An 11,983-nucleotide genomic window follows, 5' to 3' on the forward strand; every position below is an offset into this window, starting at 1 on the left:
GCTGGGCGGTGAGCGCTGCGCCCCGGGGCCCGGGCGGGAGGCGCGGGAGGCCCGGACGGGAGGGGGCTGGACCTCCGAGGCCGAAACGGGCCCCGGGGTGCGGGCGGGACGGCGCTGTCCTCGGACTGTCCCCGGCTCCACCTCGGGGAAGGCGCAGTGCGAGCTGCTTCCCACTTGGAGGAACCTGGGGTGCCCGGGGCCCCGCGGAGAGGTCTTGGGGCGGTCTGGGGCTGGCTCGGAGGAAGAGCGTTAGGGGTCTGGATGTGAGTGGGAGGGAGCTGGTATCAGCCCTCTCTTCCAGTCACGGCGGCATCCGTTGGGAACCTGGATTATTCCTCTTTCTCTTCTGAGAGTAGCTCTGACTTTCAAGGGTCTCAGACCCCTCCTCCAGGCTCCGCTGCCTAGATCCCCGCCATCCTCCTTCCCTCCCCCATTTCTGCTCACAGCTGTCCTGAAGCCCCAGGAGTCCCTGGCTCAGCTTCTTCCCACTGAAGACAGCTTTAAGTCAGAAGGTGTGTACCGCGCGACTCTGGGAAAGTGGCCGAGGGCAACAAGGAGAGCTAGGTCAGTGGGGAGGGTCCCTTTCCCACGAGGCAGGCCCCAACTCCAGTTGAAATCCCACTAAAATCCCTTCTGTTCCCCCCTGGGGTTCCGTGTGGTCCTTCTCCCTCTCATCCCACAACCCCCCCACCCAGCTCTGAGCTGGCTCCCCTCACAGGTGGGTTGTAAGACCCCAGAAAAAAGTATGTGGATGTTCCTGTCAGGCTGGGAAGTGCTGTGCACATGGAAGGCGTTAACATTTTTCTGAGCTGACTCTCCTTGGGAAACTTTCTGAGGTCGTTCCTGGTGGCCACCATGTCTGAAGACAGGAACAGTGGAAGTATCTGGACCTGAGGGCTGGCAGGAGGGGCAGGGGTGTGGTCAGTGTGCAGCATTTGTGCCCACAGAGAACAAGATGGAACTCTATAAGAATAATGCCCAGGCATGCTGGCAATACTATACACAGCAGATGGACGCCATCCCCAAGGATTGGTGCGACTGGACCATGATTAGCAGGTAAGGGCAGTGCCAGGGCAGCTTAGGCCAGGGGTGGGGCCTGCTCCTTGTGTGTGGGCCTCAAGTGTGGGGCACTCCTCTCTGGGCCCAAGCCCATAGTCACGCTAGTCTTCCCTTGCCGCCAGGCCTTATAGCGACCTGCAGTGTTGCTTGGAGGATTTAGCAGAAGCATTTGGCCTGGGCTTCCCCAATCCCTTGGCAGAAGAGATCATCTTTGAGACTCACCAGATCCACTTTGCCAACTGCTCCTTGATGCAGCCCACCTTATCAGACCCTCCAGAGGATGTGCTCCTGGCCATGATCATAGCCCCCATCTGCCTCATCCCCTTCCTGGTCACCCTGGTGGTGTGGAGGAGTAAAGACAGCGAGGCCCAGGCCTAGGGTGGTGTGAGCTCTTCTTAGCAGCCTTACTTCTTACTCTTATTCGTTCCCCTGCCACCGCCAGCTCTCTCTCTTCCCCTCCCTGCCTCCTTCTCTCACTCCCACTCCCACCACAGACCCTTGGATTGCTGGAAATGGAAGTCCAGTGGTGACCCAAATTTTGTAATCTTCAAAATAAAACCTTTCTCTCTCTCTTTTTTTTTTGGGGGGGGGGGTACTGTTCCCTCTCCATCCCAGAGTCTCTACCCACAGGCCCACAGCTCTGAGCAACAGGGCTGGAAAATCTGGATAGCAGCACTGTTTTGTTCACTTGCCTGCTCCTCACTATTCCTCTCCCTCTACTTGAAGGCCACCCCCTGCACGGCTTCCTCCCAGGGCTGGGCCTTTCCTGCCCTTATCCAAAACCAACACCAGGAAACCTGCAGGAAGAGACTCCCTTCCGGTTTGGACAGCAGCTGGGGAGGTGTGGGGGAAGGGGCAAGGGTGGAATCTCTGCTGTGACTCCTGCAAGAAGAAAGGGGACTGTCTAGGCACTCTGAATTTTCCTCTTTTCTGTGCCTCAGTTTAATCCCAGGGCCTAGGCATAGAAACCTTGATATGACCAAAAAGAGTTCATCCCTAAGGAAATCAGGATTGAAGGGAAAGGCAGTGGGGACTTAGTCTACTAAGTCCACCACAGAACTCCTTGTCCAGGTCCCTGGCCCTCATCCTACATTGTCCTGGACCCTGGGGGTGTGGCCTACAGACTGGCAGCACACTGCCCCCTGGTGTCCACTGGAGCTAACAGCCAGAAGATGGGTATGACCTGGAAGAAGCTCAAAGCTGAGGAGACTGGACCCTGCAATCAGATATCTGTCATCTCCATAGCAACCACCAGTTCTTAGAGGACCCTTCTATCAGCTTCCTAAGCTTTACTGATACTCCTCTAAGACACCTTCCTAGGGACATACCTAGGCTCTGACCTCACCATTCCTATATATGAACACTTCCATGTTCCCTGGACAGCGAGGCCCAGTTTTCACCAGAGGACCTTCACCTCCAGTTCTTCCAGATCACCAAAAATCCTAGAGAACAAGGGTGCCTGGATGGCTCAGTTGGTTAAGAGCCCGACTTCAGCTCAGGTCATGATGTCACAGTTTGTGGGTTCGAGCCCTGCATAGGGCTGTGTGCTGACAGCTCAGACAGAGCCTGGAGCCTGCTTCGGATTGTGTGTCCTCTCTCTGCCTCTGCCCCGCTTGTGCTCTGTTTGTCTTTCTCTCAAAAACAAATAAACATTAAAAGAAATACTAGAGAACAACTTTGTTCTCCATAAAGACACCTGTTTATTCTTTGTGGCACGTGGAGCCTTTTCAGGGGCTTTTTTTCCCTCCTTGCTGGAATATCTGCTTCCCTGAGTACATGCATATCCATTTCCTTGGGACATGCCTGTCTATCCCATAGATAGATACCTGTATGCTTCTCAGAACGTAGCTACTCATCCCCTGAGATAGACTTCTCTTCTCAGGACATGTCTGTCTCTCTAGGGCCACACTTGTTCCCTAGGACATTTTGGGTTTTCACCTGAAATAAATCTCTGCTCTGTTTCCATGAATGCATTGGCCTTCCCCAAGCATATATATATCCTCTTCTTGGCCCATATTCGCCTTCATGTGTTTCACTAATATACATCAAGGGCATGCTGGCATTAGGTACTGTGCATGGTATATTGTGTTGGAAAGATAGGTTAAGATAGGGCTTGGTTTCTGCTCTCAATGGCTTCCATCTAGTACGGGAGCTGACATGTGCACTGATCAACAAAAGCGATGGAGTGTGTGATTAGAGTCCTGAAAGGGATACAAACCAAATGTTATCTAAGTGCAAAAAAGGAGGGGTCACACTTAGCTGAGGTGTGATCACAAGAGGGTGATTGCAGGATCTGTACATGACTAGGTTTTTAAATGGAGGGCATTTCCCTAGGGAAGAGAATAGAAAAAAAGGTGAATTAGGAAATTATTGTGATAATCCAGGCTTGAAAAAAAGAGGACACGGGTGAAAGGAGTGATGAATGAGGAAGTAGAAAATAAAAAGTAGGGGCACCTGGGTGGCTCAGTTGGTTAAGCCTCCGACTTCGGCTCAGGTCATGATCTCACAGTTCATGGGTTCGAGCCTCGCATCGGGCTCTGTGCTGATAGCTCAGAACCTGGAGCCTGCTTCGAATTCTGTGACTCTCTGTCTCTCTGCCCCTCCCCGTCTCATGCTCTGTCTCTCTCTGTCTCAAAAATAAATAAAAACATTAAAAATTTTTAAAAAGAGAGAATAAAAGTAGAAGGGATGATTAAAAACAGGGGAGGGAAGGGGTGCCTGGGTAGCTCAGTTGGTTAAGAATCCAACTTCAGCTCAGGTCATGATCTCATGGTCCATGAGTTCGAGCCCTGAGTTGGGCTCTGTGCTGACAGCTCAGCTCCGGGAGCCGGGAGCCGGGAGCCGGGAGCTGGGAGCCTGCTTCGGATTTTGGGTCTCCCTTATTCTCTGCCCCTCCCCCGCTCATGCTCCATCTCCCTCTCTCTCTCAAAAAATAAATTAAATTTTAAAAAAATTAAAAAAAAAAACAAGAGAGGGTATCAGCAGGACTCTGGATATGAAGAAGGTGAAAGAGAGGAGAGCTTAGAGCTGAGTGAGGTTTTGAATCTGAGTTACTAGGACAATGATGGAAATAATGATAGAAGATGGTCATTAGGGAGAGAAGCTGGCATGAAGAAAGGGATTTACAATATGAGCTAAAAATGGAACAAGCTTTTATGTCCCACAGAGAGTTAAAATGGGAGGGATGTTGGTGGTGGAAAGAGACTGGAGCTGGAAATACAGATTTAGGAGTCTTTTGCACAGAAATGTCAAGTAAGAAAAGGATGAAAATTCTCAAGACAGATGTATTGAAAAGAAAGCTGAAAGGGCCCCTGGGTGGCTCAATTGGTTAAGCTTCCAACTTTGGCTGAGGCTATGATCTTGAAGTCTGTGAGTTCAAACCCCATGTAGGGACATTCCTGTGTGAGGCTCTGTGCTGACAGCTCAGAGTCTGGAGCCTGCTTTGGATTGTGTGCCTCCCTCTCTCTCTGCCCTTCCCCAGTCACACTCTGTCTCTCTCTCTTGAAAATAAATAGACATTAAAAAAAGAAAAGAAAAGAAAGGTGAGAGGGGTGCCTGGGTGGCTCAGTTGGTTGAGTGTAGCTCAGATCATGAGATCATGGCTCATGAGTTCGAGTTCTAAGTCGGGCTCTCCACTGACAGTGCAAAGCCTGCTTGAGATTCTCTCTTTCACTCGATCTCTGCCCCTCCCCTGCTCACATGGCTCTCTGTCTCTCAAAATAAATAAAAGAAAAAAAGGAAAGGAAAGGAAAGAAACCTGAGGTTAGGTTCTTAGGAAACATGCACATTTATTTTATTTGCTTAATGTTTATTTTTGAGAGAGAGAGAGAGAGAGAGAGAGAGAGAGCAAGCAAGTAGGGGAGGGGCAGAGAAAGGAAGGGAGACACAGAATCAGAAGCAGGCTCCAGCCCCTGACCTTTAGGCACAGAACCCGACAGAGGGCTCAAACCTACAAACCGTGAGATCATGACCTGAGCCAAAGTCAGACACTTAACCACCCAGGCGACCCCATGGAAACTTACACAAAGAATGAGGGGGAAATGGAGACAGAAAAATCAGAGAGACAGTAGCAGAACGAGGATAAAGCAGTGCCGTGGAAGCAAAGGAGATAGTGTCCTTTGAAAGAACATTGTCAACAGAATGGTTCATCCATTCATGCAACAAATTATTTGCTGGGTACTACTGTGGATCAGGAACTGTGAACAGTGAAGGATGGGCTTGGGTGGGGGAAAGGTTAAAGATCAGATAGGAAATTGAAAGGGTGACAGTCAAGGAAACTGTACATATTTTCAAATAGGGATGACCTGAGCATGTTTGTCAACAAGGGGGGAGGAGCCAGAGGAGAGGAAAAGAGGGTAGTTGATACCCAGAGAAGTCCTGGAGGCAGCCAGAAAAGAGAGGCAAGAAGGTATGCCAAAGGGTGTCCTTGTAAAGGAAGAGTGAAACTTCTTCCTTTGAGTTCAAAAGGAAGGAGTAAAAGTGGAGAGGAGTTCTTGTGGGATGCAAGTGTGGTGACAAAGGGAGAAAGATTAAGAAGTTCACATGTTTGGCCTCAAATTCACAAAAGAGAAGAGAAGGTCATTCTGCAGAAAGGGGGAAGATGGAGACAGGTCGAATGACTTGATGAATAAAAAAAATTTGAAGAGTTACCTGGAGGGATGTGACAGGGAGTCAATAAAAGTGTTGGGCTAGTGAGGTTAGTCAGGAAATCTGGGGTTCAGTTCACTCCGGCCCAGGTGTGAGGGGAAGAAAGAGGATGGAGGGCCAGGGAGCAAGAACTTTGGTTTGGAAAGTGACCAGCAAGTAGACAAGCAAGGGGACAGAACTGGGTGGGCTGGGCTGGCTAAGGAGTCAAATAAGACCACAATGGGTCCGGAGTCTTGAGACTAAGAGGGTGAGGATGTGGTCCAGAAGGGCAGCTTTGAATCATGGAAGCTGACCGTTTTCAGGAATAAAAGCTAACAATGGGCTCCCATGGGTGCTGCAGGAGACCAGGGAACGGTGGAGTCGAAGGACACAGTAATTGAGGGGACTGGGGACTTGTGACTTAAGTTAAATGCAACTGACACGTGTATTAATATCAGAAGCAGCCTAGCAGAGTGGAAACAAGCTACCCAGCTATGCCGCTTTGAGGAAGTCACTGCCCTTCTCTAGCGCAGAATGAGAAGACTTCTCAGGGCTCTAAACGGCAAGGATCGGCAGAGAAGCAAGATCCCTTCCGTTGGGCTGCCCCTCTCCGGAGAGGCCTCCGGAACCTTCCTGCTGTGCTTTTTGCCCGGACGTGCAGAAGCGGAGGCCGGAAGTCCTTTGCCCGGAGGTTCCGGGTTTCCTGGGCTACTACGATGGCGATGAGTTTCGAGTGGCCGTGGCAGTATCGCTTCCCGCCCTTCTTTACGTGAGGCTCAGACCCCGAGAAGCCCCGCTGTGCCTCCCTCCCCTGCCCCGGACCCCGGTCTCAGCCCTGCTGCTTCAAATGGGGAGGGGGAGAAAGGACCCGATCGCCAGCACCCTTAGTCCCTCACTGTGTCCCCAAGACGCGCCTCCGGCTGTCCTGCCTCTCGCCCTCTCCTGCCTTCTAATTCTGCGCCCCACCCCCTTCACCCGGCAGGTTGCAGCCGAACGTGGACACTCGGCAGAAGCAGCTGGCCGCCTGGTGCTCGCTGGTCCTGTCCTTCTGCCGCCTGCACAAACAGTCCAGCATGACGGTGATGGAAGCCCAGGAGAGCCCGCTCTTCAACAACGTGAAGCTACAGCGTATCCTCCCTCAGGCTCTGCCACAGCCCCCGCACCCCACACACGCACTTCTGCACTTGCCCCCATGCCCAGACTTCCCACCCGCTTCACCCCAGTAGGCAGGGTCCCCCTCAAACTGGACTTGGGAAGGAGCCGGGATGTGTAGCTGACTTCCATTTTAGCCCTACCCCCAATGCAAATGCAGCATCAAACCCTCTGGTCCTAGGTAGGGATGAATGCGCAGGTGTCATTCGGGGCTTAGAATCTCTGCCCCAAAGTCCCTGGCTTTCCAACCTGAGCCCTTTTGACTTAGAATCTCCTGTCCTCTTCTGAGTGAAGCTCAAACTCTGGTACTACCTTTAGTAATTTTCTCCACCTACTCTCCTCCTCCCAGGAAGTAAGGGTCATTGGTTTTTGCTTCCTGATTCATACCTAAAATATCTGTGGAGAAAGTCTGAAGGAAGGAGAAGAGACAGACGGTGACAAATGGCAGTACTTTTTCATTTCTAAAGCTCTCCCTTTTTTTCTTTTTATGTTTATTTACTTCTGAGATCGAGAGAGCACAAGTGCGGGAGGGGCAGAAAGAGAAAGGGAGACACAGAATCTGAAGCAGGCTCCAGGCTCTGAGCTGTCAGCACAGAGTCTGACTTCGGGTTTGAACTCAGGAACTGTGAGATCATGACCTGAGCCGGACTCTGATGGTTAACCGACTGAGCTGCCCAGGCGCCCTGGTAAAGCTCTTCCTTTTAATTGGACTAGTACTGGGGCACCTGGGTGGCTCAGTCAGCTAAGCATCTGACTTCGGCTCAGGTCATGATCTCGTGGTTCTAGGTTCAAGCCCTGCATTGGGCTCTGTGCTGACAGCTAGCTCAGAGCCTGGAGCCTGTCTTTGGATTAGTACCTTCCTCCCCCTAGGAAGTGCCAATTTATAGCCTTTGAGGAATTGCACATGTATGTCTGTGGGAGGGAGAGGAGGGGGACAGGTGATTCTCCTCATGAGACTGGTCTCAAAAGTTCTTATCCTACCCAACTCAGTCCATCAGTGCTGTTCCCTTAACTTTAAACCAGGGAAGCTTCCTGTGGAATCAATCCAGGTTGTATTAGAGGAACTGAGGAAGAAAGGTGGGTTCGGGTCCTCAGATTCCCTTATTTTTCCTCCTACTTGGGTTTCCTGAGGTCAGCTTGGCACGTCTTTGCTTTTTTTTTTTTTTTTCTTAACTTTTATTTATTAAGTAACCTTTATACCCAACATGGGGCTTGAACTCACAACCCCTGAGATCAAGAGTCCCATGCTCTACCAACCGAGCCAGCTAGGTGCCCCTGAGATTTTATTAAGTAATCTCTCACTCGGCGTGGGGTTAACCCAGCATGGGGCTTGAACCCACAACAAGATCAGGAGTCACCCGCTCCACTGACTGAGCCAGCCAGGTGCCTCACAAACCTTTGCTTTTAACAACTTTTCTCTCCCCTGGTTGGGAGCCCATAGTGTTTTATAGAGAAGATAGTTCCATTCCCTGGGTCCTTTTCTTGATTGGTATTCATTATTAAAATTTCTCCATCTGTGTCCTGAGACCTGGAGAGAGGTAGGAGGAGAATTTGTGTCTTGCAGATAGTAATAGTAAAACAGATCTTGAATTTCACTTCCTGAAAGCTGAATCTCTTCCACTCTTTATACCTTGGTTTTGCCTTTTGTCCCTTCGTAGCATAAAATACTTTCATAAGTATCTGTTTTGTAGGAAACCTGGAGTGGTTGGATAAGAACAAATCTAGCTTCCTGATCATGTGGCGAAGGCCAGAAGAATGGGGGAAACTCATCTATCAGTGGGTGAGATGATAGTTCTGATATCTCTGATAGTTCAGAGATCAGTTCCCCATGGTAAAGGAGAATTATATCTGTGTTCAGCAGCTACCTGGTGTTCCTAGGTCTGGACTGAGCAAAGTGGGAAGGGGCAGAAAGAGGAAGTATAGGTCTTCCAGGCAAGCGTCTTTCAGTGACTCAATTTCCTAGGCTGCAAAGAACTTCCCTACCTTTGTAGGAGGCTGGAGGCTACATGAGGCCATGCTTGGAGAATGCAGTGCTGGGAACCATGGGTACTATTGTTGGCTGGCATCTCTGGCCACAGAAGATAAATGAGGAAAGGAAGGACCAAAAAAAAAAAACAAAAAACCTGGGGCCCCTCCCACACTAGGCCCTTTGGGGGCTGTCCACAATATGAAGGAGACATTCTGAACCAGTGTGGGTGTGGGGACAAACTCTCTTCACCAAATTCCTAGCCACCGCCAGCCCTACACTTTCCCAAGGGAGAGAAGAGGGTAAGAAGCATCAACAACCCAAATATATAACACATGCCACCTATTCCTGAAGAGGAAAACAAAATGAGAGGTCACTCCTCAGACATGTGAAGGCCTGTGGTTTAGTGGTTCCGTATGTGTGTGTGTACACATATAAATATAGCACCTGTAGGAGTTGTGGTTTTTAGGCCACTCCTGCTGAGGTGACAGCAAGCCCTGGTTTGGGGACAGGTACCATTCCTGGGTCAGATAGGTGGAGCTGGTGAGCTCACCTCCCAGGAGATTCCTGGTCCTTATTCAACCCCTGTTTTCTGTGTCCACAGGTTTCCAGGAGTGGCCAGAACAACTCCGTGTTCACCCTCTATGAGTTGACCAATGGGGAAGACACAGAGGATGAGGGTAATGCTTTTCCCTTTCCCTCCAGTTTTGTCATCTAAATTCTCTCCAGGCCTTGTTCCACTGACATTCAGACTTCCCATCCCTGCCTTTGAATTCCAAATACTACGTGATACAAGGGCTCTTAACCCATGTCCAAGGTTTCCCTAAGCCACCTGAATTTACATGCAAAATGCCCCCAGATTTGGTCAGTGGGACATATGTGCATTTTTCTAGGGATAGAGTCCATATTAAAAGATTTTCAAGATCTGTGATCCATGAAAAGTGAAGAATTCCTGGTGTAGATGCTGAATGAGGAAACGAGGCAGAAGATTAAGCCTGAAATCTCATTCCTTGCTGACACTGGCTTTCTTTCACCCTTTATTCTTACAGAGGGCTCAAGATTTATGGGTGTCAGCTGAAGGGATTGGGCCAACACCCCCATCCCCACCCCCAGGCCTTTTTAATACTTTGGTTTCTGGCCAGGCGAGGATTTACATACTGTTTGATTTTTATGTAGTGTAAATATACTCTTAGCTCTTTTATCTCTGACTTCATATTCTGATCCCCAGGATCACCAAAAACTCCAATCTCAGCTGGGGAGGAAAGGGCAGCTCGCCTTTCTGCCAGGCCCTGGCTGCTGAAACAGAGTTTACAGCTCTTGGCTACCCCCCGCCCCCTCCGCACCCTGCAGGCCTCTGCTTGCTACTCCCACCATCGCCCCATGACTTCAGTGCTGCAGCCATGCCCAGCCCACCACCGATGCTGGGCAAAGCTGGAGGCTTCCTCAGAAAGCAAGCTCCCTGACTCAAGCCATAGGCCCCCGCAGGGGGGTGAGGTGTGCGAGCCTGTTGGGGCTTGTCACCTGCTCCTCACATCTCCCTGCAGTATCTTGCCATATCTCCAGATATTCAGCTAGCCCTTGGCTCCCAGCTTCGTTCCTTTTAACTAAGAAAGGGCATATACCTGTGCTGGCCCTTACCAGTCTCAGAGCTATGGCTATACTTTGTGTTAGGACAGGTGCTCCTAATGGGTACAGGTGTGCAAACTAGGGTCGGTGTCCAGTGTCAAGGACCTTGACCTTCCTAGGTTTAATTGTCCCCGGACTTTGTGGCCCAAAAGTAGATGGTGTTACTCTCGTACATCAGACACTAATGGCACATGAGTGGGGGGGTACACGTGAGGGTTGAGTCTGACAGAAGAACCCAGAAGGGGAAAATAAGCATGAACTCACATTTTACGCAGACTCGGCTTGCTTTCGCCCCTTACTCCTAAGGCGTACCCAGGAACTTTGAAGGGCAGCTGCAGCAGTATAGGTGGCACATGTCTGCCCTGGCCTCAAGGGGTCTCAGCTTCCAGGTAGACTTCTCCTCAGGGGCCCTGAGCCCCCAGGAGCCGAGTGTCCCTGACTACCCGTCTCTCCCTTCCAGAGTTCCATGGGCTGGATGAAGCAACCCTGCTCCGGGCGCTGCAGGCCCTACAGCAGGAGCACAAGGCTGAGATCATCACCGTCAGCGATGGCCGAGGCGTCAAGTTCTTCTAGCAGAGACCTGTCTCCTTTTACTTCTTACCTCCCACCCTTCCAGGGCTTTCAAAAGGAGACAGACCCAGTGACCCCACAGACTGGATCTGTGACTCCACCAGACTCAAAAGGGCTCCAGTCCAGGGATGGGTTTCCCACTTACGTGTGTCTGGGGAAGGGCGAGGCTGAGGCACCTAGGAGATAAGATGTGCTTCTCCTTGCCCTACCTCCTCTCCCATCCTAGACGGTCCCCGAGCCAGGGTCTATAAACCTATAACTCCACATGTGTTCACACACGTAAGTACGTACACACGCGCCTGCACAAGCTTCTGTCTCTTCCCCTTCCCACCCCTTTAGCTGCTATTGCCTCCCTTCTCAGGCTGGTGCTGGATCCTTCCTAGGGGATGGGAGAAGCCCTGGCTGCAGGCAGCCTTCCAGGCAATATGAAGATAGGAAGCCCAGGAAGGGGCCTGGCAGTGAGAGGCCAGGCCCGACACTGATTTTATGATATTAAAAAGCTCAACCCCACTGCCTGCTGTTGGAAGTTACTACTGGAATGGGCGTGCAGAGGGCTGTGAAGCATGTTCCCCCCGCCCCCCACCATGAATCCTAACCTAGGAGAGGGTAGGGGAGGCCTATGTCCTGTGTAAATGAAAAGGTCCCCCAGTGCTGGCATGTTCCAGGGAGCCTGTGGTTTTTACATCTGCTGGGTGGGCTGTGTGGGGGAGTGCTGATGGAACACAGCTTGGGGACACACTGCTTTCTGTCTCTGAATTGGAGTAACTTCATGGCTTCCCCTTCCCTCGCCCTGTCCCCCATGAAAGTCCTGAACTGCTCTGAAGCCCCTCCCTCCCTCCAACTGGTCCGGGGTGGGGTAGTTGAGGCCAAGGGGAGCTGAAGGAGTGTAAACCGGAAATGGACTTTGGTTTATTGGGAACTTTGGCAAACAGAAGGAGGAGGAAGGAGAGCCCACATAGCAAAAACAGCTACTGTGGCCAGGGC

At 51.0% G+C, this 11,983-nt stretch overlaps 2 protein-coding genes across 2 annotated transcripts in view; both read left to right on the forward strand.

The window, feature by feature from the left end:
- The window catches only part of RAMP2 (receptor activity modifying protein 2), a 2,035-nt gene extending 402 nt beyond the window's left edge, over positions 1 to 1,633 (forward strand). Inside the window, exons 2-4 of the mRNA XM_029928962.1 lie at positions 447 to 512; positions 948 to 1,056; positions 1,182 to 1,633. Of these exons, the coding sequence (XP_029784822.1) occupies positions 447 to 512; positions 948 to 1,056; positions 1,182 to 1,437 (431 nt within the window). The 3' untranslated portion in view covers positions 1,438 to 1,633. The remainder of the gene's footprint in view (positions 1 to 446; positions 513 to 947; positions 1,057 to 1,181) is intronic.
- Positions 1,634 to 6,342: 4,709 nt separating this feature from the next.
- Positions 6,343 to 11,509, forward strand: VPS25 (vacuolar protein sorting 25 homolog). The gene is made up of 6 exons (XM_029929046.1): positions 6,343 to 6,454; positions 6,668 to 6,813; positions 7,861 to 7,914; positions 8,529 to 8,617; positions 9,408 to 9,483; positions 10,890 to 11,509. The coding sequence occupies exons 1-6, from the start codon at positions 6,402 to 6,404 to the stop codon at positions 11,000 to 11,002; spliced, it is 531 nt and encodes a 176-aa protein (XP_029784906.1). The 5' UTR covers positions 6,343 to 6,401; the 3' UTR covers positions 11,003 to 11,509.
- The last annotated feature ends 474 nt before the right edge of the window (positions 11,510 to 11,983 follow it).

Source organism: Suricata suricatta, chromosome 17, assembly GCF_006229205.1.
Source record: "Suricata suricatta isolate VVHF042 chromosome 17, meerkat_22Aug2017_6uvM2_HiC, whole genome shotgun sequence".
NCBI lineage: Eukaryota > Metazoa > Chordata > Mammalia > Carnivora > Herpestidae > Suricata > Suricata suricatta.

Excerpts from the sequence above, each read along its gene's own strand:
- VPS25 (XM_029929046.1), top strand. The coding sequence starts at position 6,402 with ATGGCGATGAGTTTCGAGTGGCCGTGGCAGTATCGCTTCCCGCCCTTC. Across the intron at positions 7,915-8,528 it reads AGAGGAACTGAGGAAGAAAG|GAAACCTGGAGTGGTTGGAT; the intron begins GTGGGTTCGGGT and ends TCTGTTTTGTAG. Across the intron at positions 9,484-10,889 it reads GGAAGACACAGAGGATGAGG|AGTTCCATGGGCTGGATGAA; the intron begins GTAATGCTTTTC and ends TCTCCCTTCCAG.